Source organism: Lycorma delicatula, chromosome 4, assembly GCF_047948215.1.
Source record: "Lycorma delicatula isolate Av1 chromosome 4, ASM4794821v1, whole genome shotgun sequence".
NCBI lineage: Eukaryota > Metazoa > Arthropoda > Insecta > Hemiptera > Fulgoridae > Lycorma > Lycorma delicatula.
The window spans coordinates 8434091-8460489 of NC_134458.1; the positions used below are offsets into that span (position 1 = coordinate 8434091).

Here is a 26399-nt window from a genome sequence, read left to right on the forward strand (position 1 = left end):
CTAAAAAATAACCCTTTTAAAAACAAGCCCGATTAGAAAGATCCAGCAGCAAGGGACTCTGTCCAGGCTCTGCGATAAAGTAGGGAGTAATAGACTCCTGCCAACTTTGCATTCCATTCCATGAATTTTCAATTCATTGTCGACCACCACCTGGAGAAGACCAAGAAGAACTTCCCTGGCCGGCACAACGTGGGACCTCCCGGTGGATGCCAACATCCCTGCCACAGCAGCAGGCCTGGCCGGCTCGCTGAGGGAGCCGCTGGACGCGGACGCTACCTTCCTGCACTAGTTCCAGCTCGCCAGGCTTCAATCGCCCTGGCTGCGACAGACTCAGCATGTAATCGCTCGGGGAGAACCGTCTCGGCTGCGCCGGCGAAGGACGACCAACGCCGACTCGGCACTGCAGGGCCATCACTGCCACACTGTAGTGAGGAACCGACTGCCGCTGAGGGAGAGCCCAGTCGGACTTCAATGGGCAAGCCGCAACTCCCTGACTTAATATGGGTTTGGAAGCTGTTCTCCGGCCGGCTTCCAAACCCGACATCTCTTCTCAGAGCTAACGCAAAAAACGGCCCTTTTCAGGACCACCACAAGGTTATGAATTACGTGCCGTCGAAGCCATTCTGCGACAGAGCACATAATTAAATAAATAGTCAGTGAAGATGCAGAAAGTACGGTTTATTTAATAGTACTATTTCAAAACCCGTGAAGAGAGTAATAACAAACAGAAAATCTTTTAGTTAATTTTAAATTAACTAACTATACAGGAGAAATTTTAAATCTTTAGGCAATTTATTAAACCGGTAACAGAACTATAATAAAGCTCCTTTTCATAAGCGAAAGTACTATGATGTATAACGTAGAAACAGTTTTGTTACCCGATTCACAAAAGAGGATATCATTTTCCAGGAATAAATGACAAAACAATTAATAAAGGTAGCAAATTAATAATTTAGTAAACTGTATCCCCTCCAAGTTGATGGTTCCTCACTTTGGTTGTAAAACAGGGTAATGGCTGGTTGCCCGATAAGATGGCGGCGGCAAAATCCATTATGTCAGAACATTGTTAATTCTATCCTTTTTGTGGATAGGATAAGAGTGAATGTCCGGTTCTAAAATTAGGATCTACTGACTAAGGAAAGGAAAGGAAATCCCTGTTAGAACTTGGATCCACCAAGTTAGGGACTGGACAGTGCTGATGACACTGCACTGCAAAAATTCCCTTGTTATGGAACCGACTAAATATACTGGAAAATATTAAGATTAATATACTGGAAAAAGTTAAAAATAAAAAAATATTTTGATTACTAGAATATGGACTGTGAGGATAATGCTGCAACCTAGAAAAATTGTAGAGATGGCAAAAAAAAAATTAGTGCAATGTTGAAGTAATTTTTAAAGGTAGAGATTGCATCAATGTTGGAAAAGGAAAGGCGATTGAACAAAGTTGAGAGACTTGAGGACAATGGAGGTTTGAGGAAAATTTGCTGTAATAAATGGAGGCTGTTAGATTGTGGGGGAGGCTAAGGCTCATCATAGGCTGTAGCACCTTTTCTTCTTCTGTAGAAGAAAAAGAACAAGAATATTAATACATACAATTTCTTTTAGTTTACAAAGTATTATTCCACATGATTCATCATATTTAACAATATTAGACGATAACCTCTTTCTTTTTGTCTGTTTAGCCTCCAGAACCACCATAACATATTACTCTGAGGAGGAATGAGGATAATATGTATGAATGTAAATGAAGTGCAAGTCTTGTCTAGTCTCAGGTTGACCGTTCCTGAGATATGTGAAATTGAAACCCGACCGTGAAAGAACACCGGTATCCATGATCTAATATTCAAATCCATATAAAAGTAATTGCCTTTACTAGGATTTGAACCTTAGAATTCTCGACTTCAAAATCAGCTGATTTACCCGACAGCCCATATTTTTTATCTAGAAAATTCATACTGAATACTGACTTTTTAAGAGGCTCAAAGATAATAAGTATTATTTTAGATTGGAACATAACATTTATCTGGCTAGTGAAATATTCATTCACAAGTTATTGAATTTTTCTGTACGCTACTTTATGATTATTTCTTTCAAATTTTATTTAAAAGTTTCTGAATTTTTTTAATTATTCTTAGAGCTTTTCATAATTTAAGAATAAAGACTTTATATACATAGTTTTTCTATTTAATCTTAAGTATACTTCTGTTTTAGTTCGAAACTTTATTATAATTCGCAGATTATATATTAATTTTTAATGTTTGAATTTCGGTAGCTTGAAGAAGCTGATAAATCAGAAGAGGTTTCTGATAAATGAAAAGAAGGAGGCTTTAGTTGCACAACTATGTCGTGAAACTAAAACAGAAAATTGATTCTCTCAAGGAAATTCTGAAAAAAATGTTATCTCTTAACAACAGGTATCTTCCTAACTCTTTTGAGAGATAAACAAGTATAGCTTTTCAGTGGCAATATCCATATATCTGTTTGGTGGCATATTTGCCACCAAACAGATGACAATTAGTTTGACTTATACCCAAAAAAGATTTTTTTGTCAATTCTAATTCCAACTCAGGAAAGGAAAATCTAAATTGCTATTTTTTTCAATTTTGTTGCATGAAATTTGGTTAGCCAAATGCAGCACTGTTTGGTTGGATTACTGAATAACCTCCATAAGGAAGGCAAAGGTCCTCTACCTTTGCCTTCAAAATAATTTCATAAATACATCACAGCAAAGAGGTTTGAGCCAGGATTAAGAGACTAGAAATATATATAAAAAATTACACACACCATATTTCTGATTTCATATAAATGGCAAGGCAATGACCTGTCAGTTATACAACACATTACTGTATAGTATACGTTGATATTTTTCTGTTGTAATACATTTTATTTTTCAGAAAAAAGATACTGATACAGTATTATTCTTGATTTGTCAAACCGATGCTTAAAATAATATAAAGTATTTAAAAATTTACAGTAAAATATAAATTACGAAACACATACACACAAAATAAATAAAACTTACGTACCTGATAATGATTATTGTAATAAGAAACGACTGAAAGATTTATAATAAAAAAAGTGAATAAATAAGTGAAAAGTAAACTATACATTCAATTTTTATTATTATTATTTCTTTTTGTATCTTTAAAAATATAAAATTCTAACTTAACAAATAAATGTAATCTTTTTTAACCCAAACTTCAAAATATATTTAACAACAGAAAACAAAATTATATTATATACTTTTCACTCTCATTTATTAATTAATTTTTTTGTCTAAAATAAATGTTGATATTAAATATTATAAATACTAAATACTTACAACAGCTATGAATTCATATTAGATCGTTAATTCATGCACATAAAATTAGCAAATAATCACATCAAATTAGTAATATAACCAGATATAGTGGGCCTTAATTAACAATAAACACGGCTCTAACTTCTCTGGTATATAGTCTTTATTAATAGTAATAATCCACTCAATTTCAGTTACCAAAATTACAAGCAATAAAATAAAAAACTGAACTTGAGATACATGTAAACAAATTTGTACTAGCCATCAATGTATTAATTAAGTTTATGTATACAGAGCTATACTTCCTGACTGACATACTGAATCCATTAGCTTTACAAAAATAATATATTGAAACCTGATTATATATATATAAATAACACTGGAAGTTTAACTTGATACCGATTACTTGTAAACTACTAGTGCTACTTACAATAACAATGATATATACAGACTTTTTAGTTTCTCATTCACCTGGAAGTTTACACCAGTAATTTTTTTAATTGTATAATGTAAATAAGTAAATACATGAGTAACATGTTACATAAGTAACATGAAAGTAAAGAATTACATTATTATTAAAACGATCAATTGAATAAACTTTAGCCGTTTCTTGCGGTAGTAATACAAAAATTTTCAATTTATTTACTAAAATAACTAATCTCTGTTCTTAACAACACAGTAAAACTGCTTTCCTTTTCATGACTGATGACAGTTCTTAAACAACTTCACACTTCAGATGGAGGATAAAGGGATAAAATACTGATAATGGTTCAGCAAATTTTTAACAAAATTCTAAGATCACTGAAAATTCAGTACTGTTGGATGCATTATTCCATGCTAACAACCAGGGTATTTGATGCTGCTAAGAAAATGAAAAAAGAATAAATAAAAAACTAATAAAGTTAATTAAATAATAACAAAACATTTAAGCTATCAGAAGCAAGACATGTAAGTGCATGCATCACTAAGTTCCAAAGTTTTACCTCAGGTGTCAGTATAATACGAGGCATGTTTTTAAAGTAAGGCCCATTTTGAAATAAAAACAGGACTGAAAAATACAACTGCTTAAATAAATGCAAAAACAACAACATTTATTTACTACTTTTCTAGACAGCTGCCTTCAACATCAACATACTTTTCATTGCATTTCACTAGCTTCTTCAAGAAATTCAATCACCAGTGTCTTAAACCATGCAGTAACTCCATTTTTCAATTCGTCCTCGTACTGAACTTACGTGTGTTGGAAAACTTTCATAAAAGAAAGTAGTTCCACGATCAATAAATCGACAAGACACCCTTTTTGTACCAAAAAATAATAAATAAGCTTATTTACTGAATGTTCTTGTTTGAACTTCCTTGAGAATATGAATGAGATTATCACATTGACTACTGCTTTGTCTCGACATTCAAATAAGAAATCCAGGTTTCAACTCTGGTAACAATTTGATCAACCAATTCACCACCTTCATTTTTGTTACACCACAAAGATTTTGTGCATGTGTCTTTCTACAGACAGCAGAAGCCTTTTTCATTCTCCTCCCCATCCTATATATTCCCACCCAGTACTCTTACTCACCAACACTCAACACATATCCAAACACAAGCAAAACTACTACACATTAATCAAATATGCTTACAAAACTTACACTTACTAAACCTCATGAGCGAAAGTCATCAATAAAATAATTTTTAAACTTTATTTTTACATGCCACTCAATCCTTTTTCCTGTTCAATTCATTTGTTATTTGTTTTAATCTTGTTTAATGTTTAACATTATTTTTTTAATTTTGTGTAACGAGATTATATTGTGCTAGTCTTATTTATTGTTTCATTATCTTGAATTCAATTTTTATTATAGTAATATAGCTTTGCTTTGTTATAAGTCTATCAGTTTTCATTTCTGTTCCTATTCTAATATTCTTTATACTAGTTGTTCAATCTATTCTTGTCATTCATTCTGTGCTTTATGATCTTGATAAATATCCATATTGTAACAACTGTAAATGTTTCTCTAACATTGATAGGTTTGTTGCAGCAGTAAGATATTTTTCACAATCTACGTATTTGTGATTGTAACCGTGAAATGAGATTGAATTTGAGTGGTTTGGAGAGGTAGCTTTATATGAAACAAAACTGTTGGTGTGAAAATTATGTGTGAGTTGGTACTTTGTACCTTAATTGTTAGTTTACAGTTTAGGTTAAGATCTTTGATTATATTAATGGATTTATTTTAGTTGGATACAGCTGGCCCAAATGACAGAAATAAAATTTATGTTAGCAGTGATTTTTGAATATAAGTGTTTATGTTGGGTATAGCATATACTAAAAAGCACAACTTGCTAGTATCTTAGTATTGTATATGTTAGAATAGGTTTTTATCCTCTAGGGATCATTGTCTTGTGTGTCCAAATTGTACAGTTTTCGACTAGCACACCACAGATTGTGTATATAAAACTCTGTGGATCTACAGAAAAAAAATAGTTAAAATCATAATGAGTGGCATACAACAGGAAAGTACCATAATATTAATTGTACTAATTAATCAATTCCTATTAATACAAAATTGCTTGAAACACTATCTATAAGCGATAAATCCAAATAGAAAGACTGTCTGCAAGTGATAATTTTACGCAAAGCTTCTGCACAATTTCAGTTGATTCTTTTATATTTATTCTTATTGTAAAAAAATTCAAAAGAACAATTAATGGCAAGAGAAAATTGTTACTTGTCTTCTCTGAGCTACTCTTTTAAACTTCCTTTTTTATTGTTAGCCACAATCATTTATTGTTAGTATGTTTTACAACTGTATAAGCATAATGGAGATTTTTTTTTAATTGAATATAAATTGGGCGAGTAATAAATAGTTTTTTAAAAAACCTTTTTAGCAAGTTTATTGTTATTGATATTGAGAATTATTGTTATTTCGATTTAAGAATTAACAAATCCAGAAAAAAGTAAAGAAATATCCATTAACCACTGAAAAAATAAGGAAAAAGATTTTTAAATGTATTAACTTGCAAAAAGTTTAACCATGAAATGCTTAAATTAAAGGATAACCACTAGTTTATCACATCATTATGAAATGATACAATACATTAATAGTGATTGTCCCTTAGCATTACATAGGCTATTTATAAATTATTAACCTACGGCAGAATGTTACAAATAAGCCTGTTTCTATAGCAACAAAGCACACATGCAGTAGATCTCAGCTAAGTTTAAATATTGTCACACATGCAGTCAGATGCTTTTTCGTTCTCTATCACTCAAGTAGTACGTAGTGAGATATGGAGGCAACTGTTTCAGCTCCTGCCAGTTGTGAAGTATGTAGTATAAAAGGAACCTCTGCAGCCGAAATCCACCACTGCCTGTGTGTAGGCTACAGTAATAATGTAATGAGTGATGGTTTTGTGAGAGAATGGTGCAAGAAATTCAAACAAAGGAGTAATTCTTAAAGAAAGGAGGAAAATTCCAAGAAGAATTAAAAATGACATTCCATTATGAGTGATGAACTTGTTGAAAAAACTGAACATGACTTTCATGATAAATGTTGCTTCACAATTACTTAACTTTCAAGGTTCACTGTTTACAGAATCATTAAGATAGATTGAATTTTCTTAAGTGCTGTGCACAATAGGTGTCAAAATTTATAAAAAAAGGTGCCCAAAAAAAAGAAAAGAATGGTCTTGATGTTTCTTCAGAAATAACAGAATAAAGTAAGTGAATTTCTTGACAGCGTTGTTACAGGGACAAGCCGTGGATTTGGTTCATCAATATTGAAACAAAGAACAGTCCAAGTAGTGGATGCACACACACTTGCCAAACAAGCCCAAAAAACAACAACAAAAAAACAACAATAACAAAAAAAAAAATGGCTACTATGAAGCTGGCTACAATAACAGCAGACATCTATTGTGAAATATTGGCAAAGCTTCAGAGAGTAAAACAGAATAAACAGTAAGGGATTCTAATGAATTAGACTGTTTTGTATGAAGGACAAGCATGGCCTCACACTGTAGCCAGCAGTAAGAGGGTACTAAAAAAGTTTAAGTTGCAGATTTTTGATTATCCCCTTACAGTCCTGATTTAGCACAGTCAGATATTAATCTATTCACAAAATGGAAGAATTAGCTAGCTACTCAATACTTCCAAAGTAATGATGAACTCATGGACAGAGTCTACATAGTACTTTGGTGGCGCTGTTCTTTGAAGAGGGAATAGACAAGATGGTGTTGCAATATAAGTGCTTGAATTTGAATGGAGACTATTTCATGAAGTAATGTAAATGTGTATGTAACTTTTTTAAACAGCAAATTTTTTTCAATTTATTTTGTTTATTTTTATTACCTGACCAGACAGGTTAATTTACAAAATGCCCTTGCATTTAATTGCACAACTAAGTTAAAAAATACAAGCAAATGATCAATCCAAACAAAACTCAATTTGCATTTTTCACAAAAGTATACACTGACATAAATCCTGAGGTTTTCCCACTTAATTTTTTACATACGGAACAATCACTGTGTTAGAAGTGACTCATAATTCATTTCATAATTGTAATGCAAGTTATGTTAAGTAAGAAGAACTTAACATACCACTACGTGATAACAACCTACTGATGAATTACAATAATTCAAAATATTCACAAATTGGAAGAATTGGCAACACTTCAAAAATAATGATGGACTCACCGCTTCATCATAATGAAGAGGTGTATCCTTTTTTTAAATTTAACATAGAGCATAAACTACAAAAACATCACTTTTACTATGCATGCAGCATTTACCTGTTCAGTTTTATGTCCTCCTTATTAATGATAAACAACTATGTAACTCTTTTCTTCTTACTCATGTAAGGCATATAAATATGTTAATCTAGTTGAGTTCAATAGCTGTTTTATAATACATATTTTGTCTTTATAATACTATACTGTTAATTAATTCGGTTCAGTTAAAGGGTGCATTAATAGTCAATCAATTCAGTTAAACATGTAGTTAAAGTTAAATCAGTACAATAAACAATGTATTTAAAGTTAATTCAGTTCTGTTAAAGATGTAACTTAAATGTGAATCTAAATAAAATACTTTAATATAATACTTAAAATATAAATAATGTACATGTAGATCATAATTAACCTCAACAATATGAAATAAGTTACTAATAATACAATATTAAAATAAACAAAATGAATCTAAATTACATATAATAAAAATATAATTAATCACACTAACAAGGTATTTATTGAAAGACATTAATGATCCAGCAACATATGTTCTGAATACTGGAAGGTCCATTTAGGCACAGTTATTTGAACATTATTTTGGTCCTCCGTGCCACAAATATGTGAAGATTTGATCTATTGTGACATTCTTCAGTTAAAGATAATTCACATTATGTGTTACAAATTGTTCAACATATCAATTTATGGTTCATCAAAAAAGCAGTTATTAAGGTTGCCAATTATTCCATGAAATACAGCCTACAACTTATTTCTTCATTACCATCAAGTAACTTCATTTAATTATTTTTTATTTAATTATTTATATTTATCATTGTTAATTAAGACTGTTAATTCATAATGAACATAGAACAATTAATTAGACAGAGAGCATCAATTAAATCCTCTATAACAAGAATTGGTACATTTATTGAAAAATATGTCTCTCAAATTAACATTCATCTTTTGCAAATTAAATTAAGAAACTTTGAACAGCTGCAAGGCAAATATGATGCTATTCAAACACAACTTGAAATGGAAGATGATGAGGATATTTGTTCAGATCATGTACAGGTTGCAGATGATTTATATAGTTTTGAAGGTAAATTACAATTTTTAATAGATAATATTAAGCAAAAGACACTGATCAAGAAATTAATGTACTTACAGCAACTAAGCAAACACAACTACAGTAGATTAATTTACCATTTTTTAGAGGTAATGTTCTTGACTGGTAACATTATTATAGTTTATTTAGCGATTTAGTACATAATAGAAATTATTTAAGTTATTTACAAAAACTCCATTATTTACATACCGCCTTGAAGGAAAAAGCGTTAGCTATTATAAAAAATTTACCAATTATGAATGAAAATTATACAATTGCACTACATCTATTAAAAAGGCATTTTGACAATAAATATTTAACTGCATCTCATAATGCAGATTGTATTTTAAAACTAAATTCAATAAAGGGAGAATCTTTGGATAATTTATCCAAATTTGTTATCAAAGTGTCTTCATAAGTCAATGCTCTTGAAGCGATGCATAATTCAATCAATACATAAGAATTTATTGTTGTTCAGTTGTTAATATCAAAGTTAGATACCTCCAGATTATGGAAGGAGAAACTTTCAACTCAAAGGTTTCCCGCTTTCAAATATTTCATAGAATTCCTTGAATTTAGAAGGCAGATGCTTGAAAATAGTAACACAAACAAGTCAAACCATTCAAGACATAATTCCAAGGAACAACGACAAAACAATGGAAGTAAATCCTACACTAAATATTTTAATCACTGCTAACAAGCATATAACTGATATAAGGCAAATAATTTTAGCTGTTATTCAAATTTAATTATAAGTAATGTCTAATTGGTAATTCTAATCATTATTTACATTGTTGTAAGGAATTTTTATATTTTTCTGTTGATGAACGGAAAGAATTTCTGGAACATCACAACTGTTGTTTCAATTGTTTAGATAAAATGAATAAGAATAACACTCTTATTCATATAAATAATATTAATTTCTAAATTAAAAGACAATATAAGTCTGAAAATAATAATCATTCATCATTTAAATTGCAGTCAAACAAAAACATAATTTTATCTACCGCATTATGTATTGTTTGATTCAATACATTAAGTTATTACTGTGATTTCATGTTATAATTTTAATCTCATGTTATGATTTAATCTGTTAATTAATGTATTATTGTTACAAGCTAGATGCATATCAATGTAACTATTACATCATGTTCATATTGCTCTATACTTTTAAATGATTTACAGAATGGCTATTATTCTACATACAAGTACAAACACGCATAACATGCATACATACATATAACACAAATATGTACATACATACAACACATGCATATGCTCATTGTAGCGGATTATCGATCCCAATAAATGTTCATTATAGCGGATTATTGATCCCAATCAGAATATATTTCAATATTTACGTATTATTTATTTTAGTGGATTATCAATCCCAATTGGAATAGATTTCTAATATTTATGCATGATTTACACTAAATTTTCATTGGAGTGAGATGCTCGCCAATGAATACACCTGGACATCATAAGGACTCATGAACAACACTTTTAAATAAATCCTAATATCTGTACGAGTTAGGTACAATAATTGGTATAAATTACCAGATTTACTAGAAAAATGATTATTAAGATACATGTCCACTTACTTGTTACAAAGGAAATATTGCTGATAAGCAACTTATTATATATTCAAGCTCTATGATTATTATTTATTACTATTTATTATTGTATTGTGTACAACTGATGTGAACATAATTTGAAACCACTGATTCAATATTTCAACTGTAAGCGATATGTATAATTAATTTTTTTTCTCTGATATTTATATCATATTGTATAATACACCTTTAAAATCATTTTTTTCGTGTTATTAGCTGTAACTTTTCTTCAATAATCATGCTATTATACAGCATCTTAGATTATCTTACTCTGTATAATATATATTCATATTTACAAATTATATTGTTAAACTTGTTGAGATTACAAACAAAAATTATTAATATTATTTCATGTTATCACTTGTAATATTTCATTACAATATTATAAAGGAAAAATCCTTGGGATGTTCAGTTTCATGTCCTCCTTATTAATGATAAACAAACTATGTAACTTTTTTCTTCTTACTTGTTTTATAATATATATTTTGTCTTTATAATACTATTGTTACTTAATTCAGTTCAGTTAAAGGTGTATTAATAGTCAATAAAGGATGTAAAGTTAATCCAGTTCTGTTAAAGATGTAACTTAAATGTGAATCTAAATAAAATATTTTAATATACTTCTTAAAATATAAATAACATAAATTTACATCATAATTAACCTCAACAATGAGAAATAAGTTACAAATAAGACGATATTAAAATAAACTAAATGTAATTAAAACTGTTATAAATTACATATAATAAAAATATAACTGATCACACTAGCAAGGTATTTATTGAAAGATATTAATCATTCAGCGGCATAAGTTCTGAATACTGGAATGTGCATTTATGCAGTTATTTGAACAATACCTACACCATAAAATCACAACCATATGCTGCAAGCCATTGCTGCAGAAAATTGCTGAATACTAAATGATTCATACGCACCTGGAAGTGTAATTTGTGCTCTATACCTTCAGTTAATCTTTTCTTACCTAGAAGAAAATTCAATTCAAATTGAATTGTTCAACTATTTATCAATTCAAATTAGAAAAAATCGTTGTTATATCTTTTCCACAAGAGTTAAAAATGATGTTATGGATGAGCAGATTTGTCACGGCAGGTGTAAAATTTTTAATTTTTTTATGTGTTTTTGATGGTATATATTCTAACTCTTGTAACACGCATAATTAAAACAAAAAAAAAAAACTACATGCAGGTTTTACTGTATATTTAAGATAAACAATACAATTCTATAAGAAATAATAGGTGATATGGACTTATTTATGTAACATACATTTGGCATAAATATGCGTTCCCTGCCTAGTATTTATGAAGGGTTGATATGTATTGTATGAAGTTAAAATCAAAGTGCCTCGTATACCTAATCAGATGACATAACCTAACCAGAGTGGTTTTCAGTGATTTAGATTTTACTTATATTGGAGAAGTATCAGTCTTTTTTTGTGCCTGGATTTTTTTACTCCTGAGAGAGCAAAATATCCTCCTTGGTTTACTCTCTGGAAGTCGTTCAAAAAGCCAAACTAGCATCTTAGATCCATACTACACAAATCCAGACCCAATGGATGTATGTGTGCATGTGTGTTTTTTGTACAGCTATTTAAAACTTTATTCATCACATGACAATAATTATAATTAATTTTCATAAATATCTATTTATATAAATGAATAAATAAAACCAAAGAAACATTTACCCAAAATATAAATAACTTACTAGTAAAATACAGTTATGTATATTTAAGTACAATAAAATGTTATAAATAAAATACTAGTTATAATTAATATTATTTAGAATTATAAGAGCTTGGAGTTTTTCGACTTGATGCTTGTCGTTGTCTTCCTAAAAATGACTGAAACTGTGAAAAATTCTGATTAGCCATCCGTCTGTCTACAGATTCTCTCTGCTTTGCATGACCCTAAAAAAAAAACAACAGAAAATAAATTTATAAAATAACAACAAAGTTAATTTTGAGCTATAATATATTACAGCAACATTGCAATCAAATACATACTTCACTAATGCATTTTAGGAATGCACTATGTATTCGGACAAATATTAAAAAAACATAAATGCAATTTAAGCCGACAAAAAATTATTTCACCAAAACTTCATACAAGTCAATGTAAAAATGAGAAAACAGATAAAACAAATAAAATGTTTTTACCTTCTGATTTACTATCATACATTTTCAACAGAAATAAATTAAAAAAGACGTTATGATTTAAAACAGTATGCCATAAATACTGAGGATTTAACAATAAGAAAGATTTTATCTCGCAATAATTTGTTACCAACAAGGGAAATATAATTATATAAAAACTACATTTGAATGTAATATAGGTAGTCCACTTTTACATTGTGTTGTGCAAGAACTAATGTCAGTTGAATAAAAGCTTAACTATTATAATACAGAAAGAGGATGCAAAGAAGCCATCCCACTTAAGCTGAGTGAATGAATTTGAAGCGTTCTACTAACCATATATAAAAATTTATTCAACTTAATTTTAGTTTAGTTTTTTTATGAATGTTTAATATTTTGTTCAAATCAACTGGTTTCTAAAAAAAATGTGATGGATTTTATTGAAATAACAATGAAATGGATCTTGGACAAGAATATGCACCGCATTGCTTACAACCTAGTCTTCAAAACCTGGAATGTTTCAGAAAGTAGAATTGAAGAGTGTAAAGTGCCACTGTCAAAGTCAGATTTAATAAATCAATTCTGGTTGATCAACATAGTTAAACTGTTCTACAGGCAGTTTCACTCATGCTGTTGGCATTCACTAGTGGTTGATAATCATAACAATCCACACCACCTATAATTTAAAAAATTTTTAGGAAGATATAGCTTCTGATTTTCTGTTTTTCCTAAATTATACTTCTAGTATTACTGCTATTATTATTTATGGATTAGGTTCCAAGCTAATCTAACCTTAAAACCTGGAGATTTTTAAAACAAATTTTAGCAAATGTATTCTTAATAGTAAGGGTACAGTCATATCTCGTTTAATGAAGAGGATACGTTCCAAAAAATTACATCATTAGCAGAGATAAAAATATTATGGTCGAGATAAGAGATACATTCCTTGATAAATAAAGTACTTATATATATATATATATATATATATATACACGAGGTGTGGCAATTAAATAACAAGACTATTGCTGTAAAATATTTTATTTTAAATTTATACATATTTAGTTATTATCCTCTTCAATATACACCCCTCCTCTATCCCTACAATGCTCCATGCAAATTTTTCATCGTTCGAAACAGTGCTGGAAGTCTTCTGTGACCTCTTTCACGATGCATGCTGCTTTTTCTTTCACAGCTTCAGCAGTCTGAAATCTTGTTCCTTTTAATGCAGATTTGACCTTGGGAAACAGATAAGAGTGACATGGTGCCGGGTCAGGCGAATAAGGCGGATGGTCTAACACTGGGATGTTATACTTGGCTAGAAACGTCTTGACAGACAATGCAGTGTGAGCCGGTGTGTTGTCCTGATGAAGAACCCATGATTTGTTCTTCCACAATTCAGGCCATTTTTTGTTATTTTTTCATGGAGTTGAGCAAGGACCTCAAGGTATGAATGTTGATCAATAGTTTGACCTTCAGGAACCCAGTGAGGGTACACAATCCCATGAATATCGGAAAAAACAATCATCATTGCTTTGAATTTAGATTTGCTCATTAGTGTTTTTTAGCTCTTGGTGAAGTTGGGGCCTTCCAATGCATGGACTGACACTTAGCTAAATAAAACTAAAATGACGATAAACTAAATAAAACTTAAAGTAATGTTCATCTGAACAAAGATTGAGAGAGTCCACGACCTCCTTGGGTCAGCTATGAGTGCAGACTGGTATGAGACGCTACGTACAGTACTCAAGGGAGCAGCTAGTGACACAGAGTGGCGTGATGGTCTGGTGACAATAGTTTGCTGTGGGCACCCTAGCCACCGCTAGGTTTCAACACCTGATGGCAAGAGGGGGTGAAAACGTAACACACCACCCACCAAATTATAACTACAATTTTTATAAAAATTACAATGAAATGATATTAAAAGAGAAAAAAATCATTGATTGGATTTAGAATGATTCATATCATCCCAATCATCTAAATTTGGAATAATAATCAGTTCATTAATAGCCCTTCTTATGATGGTTTATTTGTTTTTACATCTACTAGTCTAGTGAGTCCATCCTTGCCTAGATACAGTTGAACTATTACTCCTAATCTCCACATGAGTGAGGGAAGGTTATTTTCCTTAATTATAACCAGATTACAAACGCTAATGTTGGTATTTGAAACCTTGCACTTGCTTCTCTGTTGTAGATAATGTAAGTAGTTGTTAGACCATGCCTTCCAAAAATCTCTTAGTAATTTTTGTGTAAGCTGCCACCTAGCAAGCTTATTTTCATTATTGCCTGAGAAATCAGGGTCAGGTAAGGAAGTTAAAGGAGCGAAGGTTATAAAATGTCCAGGAGTAAATGGAGTAGGATCAGATGTATGCTGCCCACCATGACAGATAAGCATTTCCAACGTGAAATAGATTTCTTCTGGAAAATGATCTGACAATATACGATTGTTTTTATTTTTCAAATTGTGGATGAATTGATGACAATATGAAAATATGTTTAATGTTCGTGTGAACAAAGAAAATGTTTTTCAAAGTTCTACAGCTTCTGTAGCTTGAAGAGCAGCTGAAAACACATTAGTTTTGCTAGACTTCTCTTCCTTGAGTGAATCTGGTGGAATCATAGAAATAACAGATTGATTGGATGGGCAGACGTTCTCTTCTTCCTTCAGAAAAGATGGACCATTCCACCAGAGTTGTGACGAGGTTAATGAATCCGGCATAAAATCCGGATGTCTTTGGGGATATCCCTTGAAGGAATGTGCTTCCATAAGCATTCCTTAGTTAGCTCTTGAATTTCGCACACTCTATTTGCGACGAATACCTTCCATCGGTTAGGAAGCGATGACAACCAGTAAAGTATGACTTGAGAATCTGACCAAAGGTGGATTGAATGAAACCTTATTCCTAAAATACACTTAACTTTATTGAATAGACGAGATAATAGAAGAGCCGCAATCAGCTCTAACCTGGGAATAGAGATTTGCTTGACTGGAGCAACTCTAGATTTTGAGCACAATAAGTGGGTTTCAATGTGTTCATTGCTATCAACAGATCTGATTAAAAGACACGCATCATATGCACTGCTACTTGCATCATAAAATCCGTGTAATTTATGACTCTTACTAAAACTAATTTTAACTAATCTAGGAATCTTAAAATTGAATCTTAAGATTTGAGCTGAGAGTACAGAAAATTCCATTTTTCTGCTAATGGGTCAGGAAGAAATTCGTCCCAGTGAAGGCTGGTGCACCATAACTCTTGTATGAGCACTTTAAACGGAATGATTATAGGAACAAGTAGTCCTAAAGGATCGAACAATGAAGTAGTGATTGACAAAATGGAACGCTTGCTGTAAGAAGTATTCTTATCCCTTGGTTTGAACTGATAAATGAAATCATCACCTAGAGGATTCCAAAATAATCCAATCGTTTCGATATTTTCATCCTTATCTAATTTGATGAATGAATCAGAATTGTCAAAACATATCTGGAACGTTGGAATGGCATTTATATAGTGAAAGTTCATATTTGCTAAACAATAACAAAACGTCATTTTATAATTGTTTCAACTGGTCGATGTTGTCACAACCAGTGAGCAGATCATCAGCATAAAAATCTTGCTTAATTACTTGGCAAGCTTGATAAAAAGAGGCTTTATTTTGATTGGAAATTTCAATCAAACATTTTATTGCTAGAAAACTTGAAGGTGCTAAACCATAAGTAATTGTCTGTTAGTTGTATGGAATGATTGATGAGTTGGTATCATCATACCAGAGAATTCTTTGTAATGGAAAATCTTGAGGATTAATGCAAATTTGTCTGTGCATTTTAGAAATGTCTCCTGATAGCATGTAGCTGTGAGTTCTAAAATGAATTCTAATTGAAAATAAATCTTGTACTACTGGACCTGTAGCAAGAATTGAATTGAGTGATTGACCATTTGAAGTTTTCACACTACCAACAAATACTACTCTTACTTTGGTAGTGGTGGAAGATTCATGAAATACTGCATGATGAGGTAAATAAAAGGTTTCAGATAGCAACCTAGGTCTGAAATGAATCTACAGGTTGCATGTGATCTAATTTTTTATATTCCTTCATGAAATGGAAGTAGTCTTCCTTGAGTTTAGGATTTTTTTCTTAAATCTACGTTGATAATATTGAGCTCCTAGGAGAATGTCGATTTGCCCAGGAATATTAAAATGAGGATCGGCTAGAAAAAGGTGAGAAGGAATTTTCCAGTCGGTTATGTTTACAAAATGATTGGGTAACAAACCTGTAATGGTTGGCATTACAATTAAAATCTTCATATCCAGAATTAATATTTAAATCAATACTTAACTTAGATTTAGTAACAACATTACTAATACCTGTGATCGGCATGAGAACAGGTTGGGTTTGAAGCTTAAGTTTGGTGGCAAACCTTTCAGTACAAAATGAAATCATCGAAGCAGATTCAAGTAAGACTCTGGCTTGGATGAAATTACCTTTTTCATCTTTTATTAACTACAGCTGTTGCAAGTAAAACATAGTTCTTAGGTTCTGATTTTAAAGTAACATATGAACTATTAGCTAAAGGAGCTTAATTCTACTTAGAAGATTTATTTGCTACATCTTGCAGTCCCTTATCTAAATGAATTAGCGTATGATGCTTCAGTGAGCATTTTTTAAATTTATGATTGCTTGGGCAATCTTTAATATGTTGTTTACAATTAAGACATAATTTTTCTTGAAACACACGAGTTTTTTCTTTCATTAACATTATATAACTTGAAAACTTATAACATCGATACAATGGACGGTTGCTAGTTTTACATAATGTACACATAAAATTATTTACATGAAATACATTTTTAGTAGAACTAGGTTTTGAATAATCATATTTTTGCCGCTAAATCCTACGTTAGATGGCTGTGGCTTTTCATTACTTTGAATCGTGTCTGTGGATTTAAACGTTTAGATTCTAAGAAAGACATAAGTTGTTCTAACTTTGGGAATTCATTCGCTTCTAATGATTATTTCCAATTTCTTAAAAAATTTAAAATTAAGTTTTGTCTAATTAACTGTATTACAATAAATTCTAAATAGTCAATATTTAGATTTTTTAATGCATTAATATTTGAATTAACTTTGTCAATGAACATAGATAAATTTTCAGAATTTTCCTTTTTTAATGGTTTTAAATTAATAATTTCTAAAGTATGTTTAGCTGCTGTTAGCATTTTGTTATCATAACGAACTTTAAGTAGTTCTATTGCAGTTTCATAATTTTCAGACGTTACTGATAAACTTTTTATTACGTCAAGAGCATTGCCTCTTAAGAAATTTGTAAGGTAATAAAATTTTTCAGCATTAGAAAATTCTTCTCGGTTATGAACTAAACTATTAAAAAGATCAAAGAATTTATGCCAAGCCTTCACATCACCATGAAAGGGCTCAATTCGTATAGGTTTTAAAGTAACTGGATTAGGTTTGTTAATCACTTTAGTTGCATCAGTTACCTGTGAAATTTTGAAACGATTTTCTAATTTTTTATGTTTTAACTTAAGCTTATCAAAACGGTTAACATAAGTGTCTCTGACTTCAAGATCTCTATCAGTTGCATCTTGGTGCAATTCGATTTCAGATTGAACATTGAAAAATAGTTTTTTGTATTCTAACAGTTTATCAAACTTAATGGTAAATAGATCGTAATCGCCTGAATTAAGATCAAAGTTTTCAATGAATGTTTTTAATTTGGCTATACTATTCTTCATAATGCCTCGTTTTTTAATTAAATCCTTGAGTTGCGTTCTTATTGAAATCATACACAAAATAATATTAAATTTGAATGAAATAAAGTTATTATAAAATAAGGTTAAAAGATAAATGTCATATACAATAATATTGTTAAAGTATAGCCTATGCATAAAGTTGAATGAACTGGATTGATTGCAAATATGATACAATATTGCTAACACCTGCTATATGCAGGTTGACGAACAATAGAAAGATTGCCTGAGATGTGCGTGTGCGTGCTTTGTACAGCGCAACAAAGGAACCTGTCCAAACTGATATCAAGGGTTGGTTCCTTATACCTGGCTATCTTCATAGATACAATTTTAACTGTATTGTAAAACATTGAAATATTTAACTATTGAAATATTCACGAACATTTGAATGTTTCACTAATGTTAATTTTTTAATTGCATGTTTAACATACACCTTCATTTTTTGATACACTTTTTATAAATAAATTATAAATACTATGTTGTTGACTTGGTTTAACCTTATTGAAACCAATGGATGAATGCTGTAGAGCGGCTAACTCAGTTTCATTAATATGGCGTCTTGACAATGAAATGTTGGTTAACAGATGCAGTAGTCGATCCGGTAGGTACGGTGACTTGACCATCTGGTTCTTGAATGTGGAAACGAATGACCATAAAATGTGTGGGCGTTAGCTTGAATGATCAGGCTTCATCCAGCCTTAATTATCTGGTTGATTTGCTATCGGAGGACCAAAAAGCATGTAGTAGATCCAGCCCGGAGGACCAAAAATGTATTGCGATGTCGACAGGATGCCCTTGTTTAACAGCGTTGCGGTAGATTTTAGAGCGAGGGTGGACTGTATGTGTTCATAGGTGATGAATGAAGACAACACTTTGTTGATTACTGAAGGATTGTGTAATTGTACGCAGTCTTGGCGGTTTAAAAGAATTTTGTAACATAATACTTGTATAACTTATAACTTAACCTTAAAGATAGCAAACATAAGCTAAATAAAACTTAAAGTAATGCTAATCCGAACAAGAATTGAGAGAGTCCATCCGGACACGTCCGCCTTGGGTCAGGTATGAGTCCAGATTGGTATAAGACGTTATGTACAGTGCTCAAGGGAGCAGCTAGTAATGTAGAGTGGCATGATGATCTGGTGACCATAGTTTGCTGTGGGCACCCTAGCCACCACTAGGTTTCAGCACCCGACAGCAAGAGGGGGAAAATTGTTACACAATAAGATGATTTGTGAAATTCTGATATGCAAATATCAAAGTTCAAGTAGATAAATAATAAGGGTTCTATGAGTTCTAAGTATAATGGATGTTCTGAGTCAAATATCCACTAAGCAAAATAGTTTGTTTTATATGTTCTTTTTATGAATTTATTATTTTTTTTTTTTTTTTTTTATATATATATAAATAGTTTGTTTCATAACGAATAAATAATGTATAATTATTCATTGCTGTTAGTAACATATTTTGATGTGTTGAGTTACTGTAACTGGTTTTATGTTATCTTAGCATATAAACTTATCAAGTAGCATAGTGTCTTAGAACATTATTTGCAAATCCCAACATTAGTAAATTCATGTTTGTTTTAAACAAATACTTTAAAAATTTTTATTTTTGTAAAATATTTAAATTTGGTGTAGTGTAGAAGCTTACAAGATGATGCTTTTTCTTGAATCACCACATCTGAATTAAAGGCATGTGGGCATTGTGACACCTATTCACAACATTTTTATTATCCATTACAATTTTTTTAGTTTTTCTAAAATTGGACTCCACAAGCAAGTTAATTTTGTTGCTTTAATATGTATACAATTCTTAGTAGACAGTTTTATTTTTTCTGATTGACCAAGTACGGTTGTTATAGCTGTTGAGCTAATTCTAAGGATGTGCTACGTCGGATTGTTTTTCACCTCTTTCAACACATTCCACAATTTTTAATTTTGTCTCTGCTTTTCTTTTTCTTGATTCAAACATTTTAACTAATAAAATTAAACTACAATAATAATATATCAGATAACTTACATCATTTATCTCAACGAATCACCGTGAAATGTACAATGCATTACACATTTACAAAACAATAATGATGACCGAATTGTGTTATAGACCTTGATGAGACATGCTGTTAAAATAACATACACATACTCAGGAATATACATACCAAATCGGCGATGTCTGCTATCAGAAGAATGTCTAGTACCAAGTTAAACTGTTATGGAAAAATCCCTAATCACAAGCCTTTCATCAACTGCCAATGGATCGTGTTTGATGTGCTGTTCTATTGTTATTTATAAGAAGTTTTACTACAAACCTTTCTCTAGATAGTCAATCTGTCTTGCTGTGTACTCTTGACTGAGTACAATCTGTCAATCTGTCTTGACTGAGGTACTCTTCAGTGACATTAATAGTTAATTTGTGTTTCTAATTACATATAAAGTCTTAATATTTTTAATTACATTCACTAAGTTTATATTTTCAAATAATAAATAATGAGTTTGTATAAGTTCATTGGTCTACAGTATTTTATCTAATTTATCCTTTAGTAATGTTTTAATAAAATAAGACTAAAAAATAACCAAAAAAATATTATAAATTATGGATTTCGTTATATCAAGGCTTCTTTATCAGAAGTAACATTAAACGAGATATTACTGTATTTAGTAAATTAGTTTAAAATAAACTACAGTTGCACTTTTTTGGTTAGCTACTGTTTTTCCCCTTGAAAACAAATGTACTAAATATTTTGATTATTTATCAAATTTAGTATTAAGCATACATTTACTAAAATTTGTTTAAATATCCTAAAAAATGTCTAGGTTTTCAAGTCAGGTTAGCTTAGAACCTAATCAAAACTAAATATTAATACTACATTGCAAATGGTACATAATTTGGAAATTAATAATTTTACTCACCAAGTTATGAAATGCTGAAGACATTAAATTTTCTTCTAACTCTTTTATAATTTTAATTTTCTCATTCTCTTTCTGGAAAATAAAACCCATAATGGAAAAAATAATAAAATTCAGAATTCTATTGTTTAAATCATGACAACATAATTTATGAAAAAAATTTTTTTTATGATTTTAACAAGTTTAATCAACTTTAATTTAAAAAAATTATTTTAACAGAAAACAATAAGGTTACTATTAAACCACTTAAACTGTATAAATTAAATTACTCATCACAGTGATAGGCTTTAATACAGAAAATGAAAATAAAAAAAATCTTCAGGTTTTAATGTTTAAAGAACATCTCTATCATAATGGAAAATATGCTTTAAAAAAGCTATGTAAAAATTTAAATTGATAGTTTGAGAAATTTTTATGGAAAACATCTTAAAAAATCTCAAACTTCTCCACAAAATAAAACCTACCAAAGTGAAACAGAGACAAAATGCTAGGTTAGATAAGAACATAAATATTTTAAATCAAAAATTGTTTTTCAAATCAGCAGTACAGTTACATAATATTGTGAGCTGAACAATTAAAAATTAAACATAATCAATGTTTTAGTTTAATCATAATTAAAACACTACAAGTAATTGTTTGTAGAACGATTAATACAGTAATTAAAAATTCACATTTAACACTTTTCTGATGAACAGTACACTACCACAAACAGAAAATGTTGACAATAGAATATGGTATTAAAAATAAAAATCAATAAGCAGTTAAAATCGCAAAACTTAAAATTGTTAAAATTCCCAAACAAATTTATAACTAAAAAATGGCTAGATATGATTATAAAACTAATGCAAATCCAGTTTTTAAAAGTATAATGAAATTAGTATCTAAAACTATGTTAAATAATAATGCTGATGCAAAAAAAAATTACACAAAGATTAACAACAGGAAATAAAAATATAATACAAGGTTCAGTTGATAAATTTTGCACATATATGTGTAGCATGGCAACTAAAGAGATATTGGAATGAAGTAAAAAATGAATAAAAGTACCATACCTTAGATACAAAATGCAGTATTTATTTTTCAATATAATCCCTGTCTACACTGATACACTTTTCACAAGGTGTAACAAGTTTTTGCATTCCATCACTGAAAAATTCTGGTAGTCTTTCTCAGATCCAAGTGGCCACAGCTTCCTTCTTCTAATCGTCAGTGTTGACCTTTGAGATTCCTCTTGAGATGAGGGAAGAAGTAGAAGTTGCACAGAGCCAAATCCGGTGAGTATGGCAGATGCAGAATAGGCTCAAACTTCAGCTTGTGAAGAGCCATCAGAGTTTGCGCGGTACCCACAGTGTACAGATTTTTCAGTAACCCAATTGCTCGATAATATGACCTACTCGTTCTTAGATATGCCCAACTGAATAGCGATGCATTGCTCGATGATTCGCTGGTCACTTTGAAGAAAATCATCCACCTCCATCCGATGTTTCTTGTCAGTCACAGAAACTGGTCATCCGCTGTGAGGTGCTTCCTCAATTGTCACTTTACCAGCATCACATTCACAAAACTTCAACACTCACCTATTCACAGTACTCCTGTCAACAGTTTCATTACCATACACTGCTTTAAAACAACGAAAAATATTTGTAGGATTCACATTTTCTGCTGTTAAAAATTTGATCACTGCCTGCTGTTTTAACTGTGTTGACATTGTGGCCGTACTCGACTTCATTTTAACTGCTTCTGAAAACAAACTGGTGAACGAATTTCAACGCATTATCACAGGTTTATAAAGGCGGATTTTAGCTAAAATGTGTTGCCACACCCACTTCAATAGTACCTTTTGTTTCCGTGTAGCACACTAGTGTGCAAAATTTATCAGCCTAGCCTCATATTAGTAGATTATCAGCAAATGTACATGTTTAACAAGTATACATAACAAAAAATAAATCTATAATTTTTAATTAAAATATAACAAAAAAATAATTTTAAATGATTAGACTTACAGTCATATCATCAATGATTTTTTGTTTTTCTATAAGTTGACTTTTCAACAAATTCACTTCCACAATTGGAACAGATTTATCCATTGATACTGCTACTGTTCTTGCTTTTTCCAAATATTTTTTATGCCTGTCTTGAGACTCTTGGACTTCTAACACTTTCTGGCTCAGAGTTTCTTGTAATAAAGTTATGTCTTGTTCTAAAACATATGAAACAAAAAATTAACAAAAAGTTTTATGATACAACAAAAGGGTAATGATGTAACAATCACAGAAATTAGGACATCCAAAAATGATTTTCATAAGCGATTACAGCTGGAATAAATCAAAAGAAAGAAAGGCAAAGCTTTATTACACAACAGAATGGCAATACAAGTTAACATTGTTAAAATTATGTTCTGCTAGTACAATTCAAATCACAACTAAAGCAAAAATTAAAAGAATGACTTAATAATAAAATTACTAGTATACCACTAAAACTGATGATATAAAAATTAAAAAAAGAAACAAACAGACATATAAACATTTTCTGCACAAACATTTAGACAATATTCTTGAAGTACAAAAAAAAAAATGCATAGGTTCTTCAATGTTACCAAACCACTGATATTGCAAACAATAATGCTAAAATTACATAATACATAACCATTAAATACAGGTAGTATAATATCTGTACTACTAACATGGCATTGAAGAATATTTTTTTTATAATTTTTAAAAATTTCAGTTAAAAAACAATACAGTCAAGTAAATAGTATTTTTTCTGTAATTTTTCAATATTTTTACTTAACTATTACAATATAATAATTTCTAACAGAAAATTACAATTCCAAAATATATTAGTGGAATTTCCTAATTTTGATAATATTCTTTCTAGATAAATTCAGTCATCATTTTTTTTTTCAAATACATATGAAAGTTTAATTTTTATGTATTTCCTACCAAAAATTACATTTAAAAGTTGAAAAATTAAATAATTTCAATATTAATTTTATTTATGGCTTAGACAAATTTGTTAATAACTGATATTAGATCAGTAATGTACATACTACGAATTTTTTCTTTAAATCCAAAAAAACTGTTATTTCATACATATATATATATTTAACCCTTTGCAGTCCTTTTTTTGTAAGTGACCAACTAGCTATCAATTTCTTTTTACCAATATCCCAGCCAGGTCCAATTTTTATAGCAAGGGAAATCTGATATTTCTGTCTTGCCTGATATTTAATTTCTTTGCAATTCCCAACATTTATTTTATTACAATATGATACTTGGAAGTTTCTTTTTAAGTTAATAAATCTATTTTCATACATAAAAAATTATTTTGCTTTAACTGTTAGTATAGGTAAAATTAAAAAAAAAAATAGTATAATAAAATTGAAAAAAATCATAAAATAATGCGAACTAGAGCTGCAACTAAATGTTAATAATTATTATTCTTATATGAATGATTTATTATTATTATTATTTATAAATAAGGTATGCAAAACAAAAAAAAGAAGAGTTTAGTGATATTTTTTAACACAGATACTTCTCAAAACATTCACAGGATGAAGGGCTGGCTTTCAACTGCAAGTATTGCAGTAAAACACAGTTTTTTCTACCACCATTCATTACAGTAAACATAAACTGCAGTGTTTATGTTTACTTGATGCTCCTTTATAAATAAAATGAGGTTTATTATTTAAATGCTCTTCAATATCAGAACTTGAGGGTCGGCCTCTTTTTTGTTCTCTCCTGATTAGAGACATCACTAACAAGTTGGTAAAGCAAACGTTTGCAAAACCTCTTATGAGTGAGAGCATTTTCATTTTCTACCCACTTATCCCAGCAATAAAACAAATAGGCAATTACAATCCCAACCTCGAGCAGTCAAAAGAACATCTTTCACCACCACTTTATAGATTTTCTTACTAATGCGTAACTAGCTATATATGGTCACCTCGATCAACTGTACTCATCTTGGCCATGTAGTTACAAATAATAACTGCTTTGTTGAACTAAGTCATATTTTTTTATTTATTTTTTCACAATCTGTGTGGTTAAGTTATGATATGTTGATAATAAAGAAACAATCTGTTTGTCTTTCCATGCAAGTAACATCATTTTGGTGACATAATGATATGCAAACTGTTCATGAACTTTAACTTTTTAATTTTTAAGAACTTCAGGGACACCTTTACGGTTTAACATAATAGTGCCAGTGGTATGCACTCCTTGCTTACAAAGTTCAAGTGCTAAATTAGAACTGGTGTAAAACCGATAATTATGTAAATGGTAACCTGAACCCTGACTGTAGGGCACAACTTTGTTGAGAAGACAGAAAACTATTCAACTTGTAAAAGGAAGTTCTGGTCAATCTACAGCATCTGTTGTTGCCTTCCCAAAATAGTGAATAAATGTACATATATAACCACTCATGCAATTTGCTAAAACAAAAATGCGTAGACCCCATTTTGTGGGTTTCATAGGGTTATAGCGTTTAAATTTAATTCTTCCTTTAAAACCCATAGTAATTCATCAATAATAATATCTTGTACTGAAATAAAGTTTTCCATACATTGTTTATCAATATACTCGGAGACATTTCTTATCTTTCCGCCTCTTGAACAAACTCCATTTGAGTGATTTGGAGAAAGAAGCAATGATGCACAAATACATCTTTAAAGAATGACATGTTATCCTGCCATTCTTCTGTGCAATATTCTTTAATATCGGTTTTGGGGTTTACACCCATATTAATTATTATCCCCAGAAAAGCTTTAATTTCAACAAAGGTGACATCCTTCCAGCCCCACCATATAGAATATTGCCTATGCGGCTTGTTTTTTT

General features: G+C 30.3%; 1 protein-coding gene across 1 annotated transcript in view; it reads right to left on the reverse strand.

Annotated features, from left to right (window-relative positions):
* Positions 1-3106: 3106 nt before the first annotated feature.
* The window catches only part of hook (hook microtubule tethering protein), a 74703-nt gene continuing 51410 nt past the window's right edge, over positions 3107-26399 (reverse strand). Inside the window, exons 13-15 of the mRNA XM_075362257.1 lie at positions 23568-23764; positions 21568-21639; positions 3107-12662 (exon numbers count right to left, since the gene is read on the reverse strand). Coding sequence (XP_075218372.1) covers positions 12531-12662; positions 21568-21639; positions 23568-23764 — 401 coding nt within the window. The 3' untranslated portion in view covers positions 3107-12530. The remainder of the gene's footprint in view (positions 12663-21567; positions 21640-23567; positions 23765-26399) is intronic.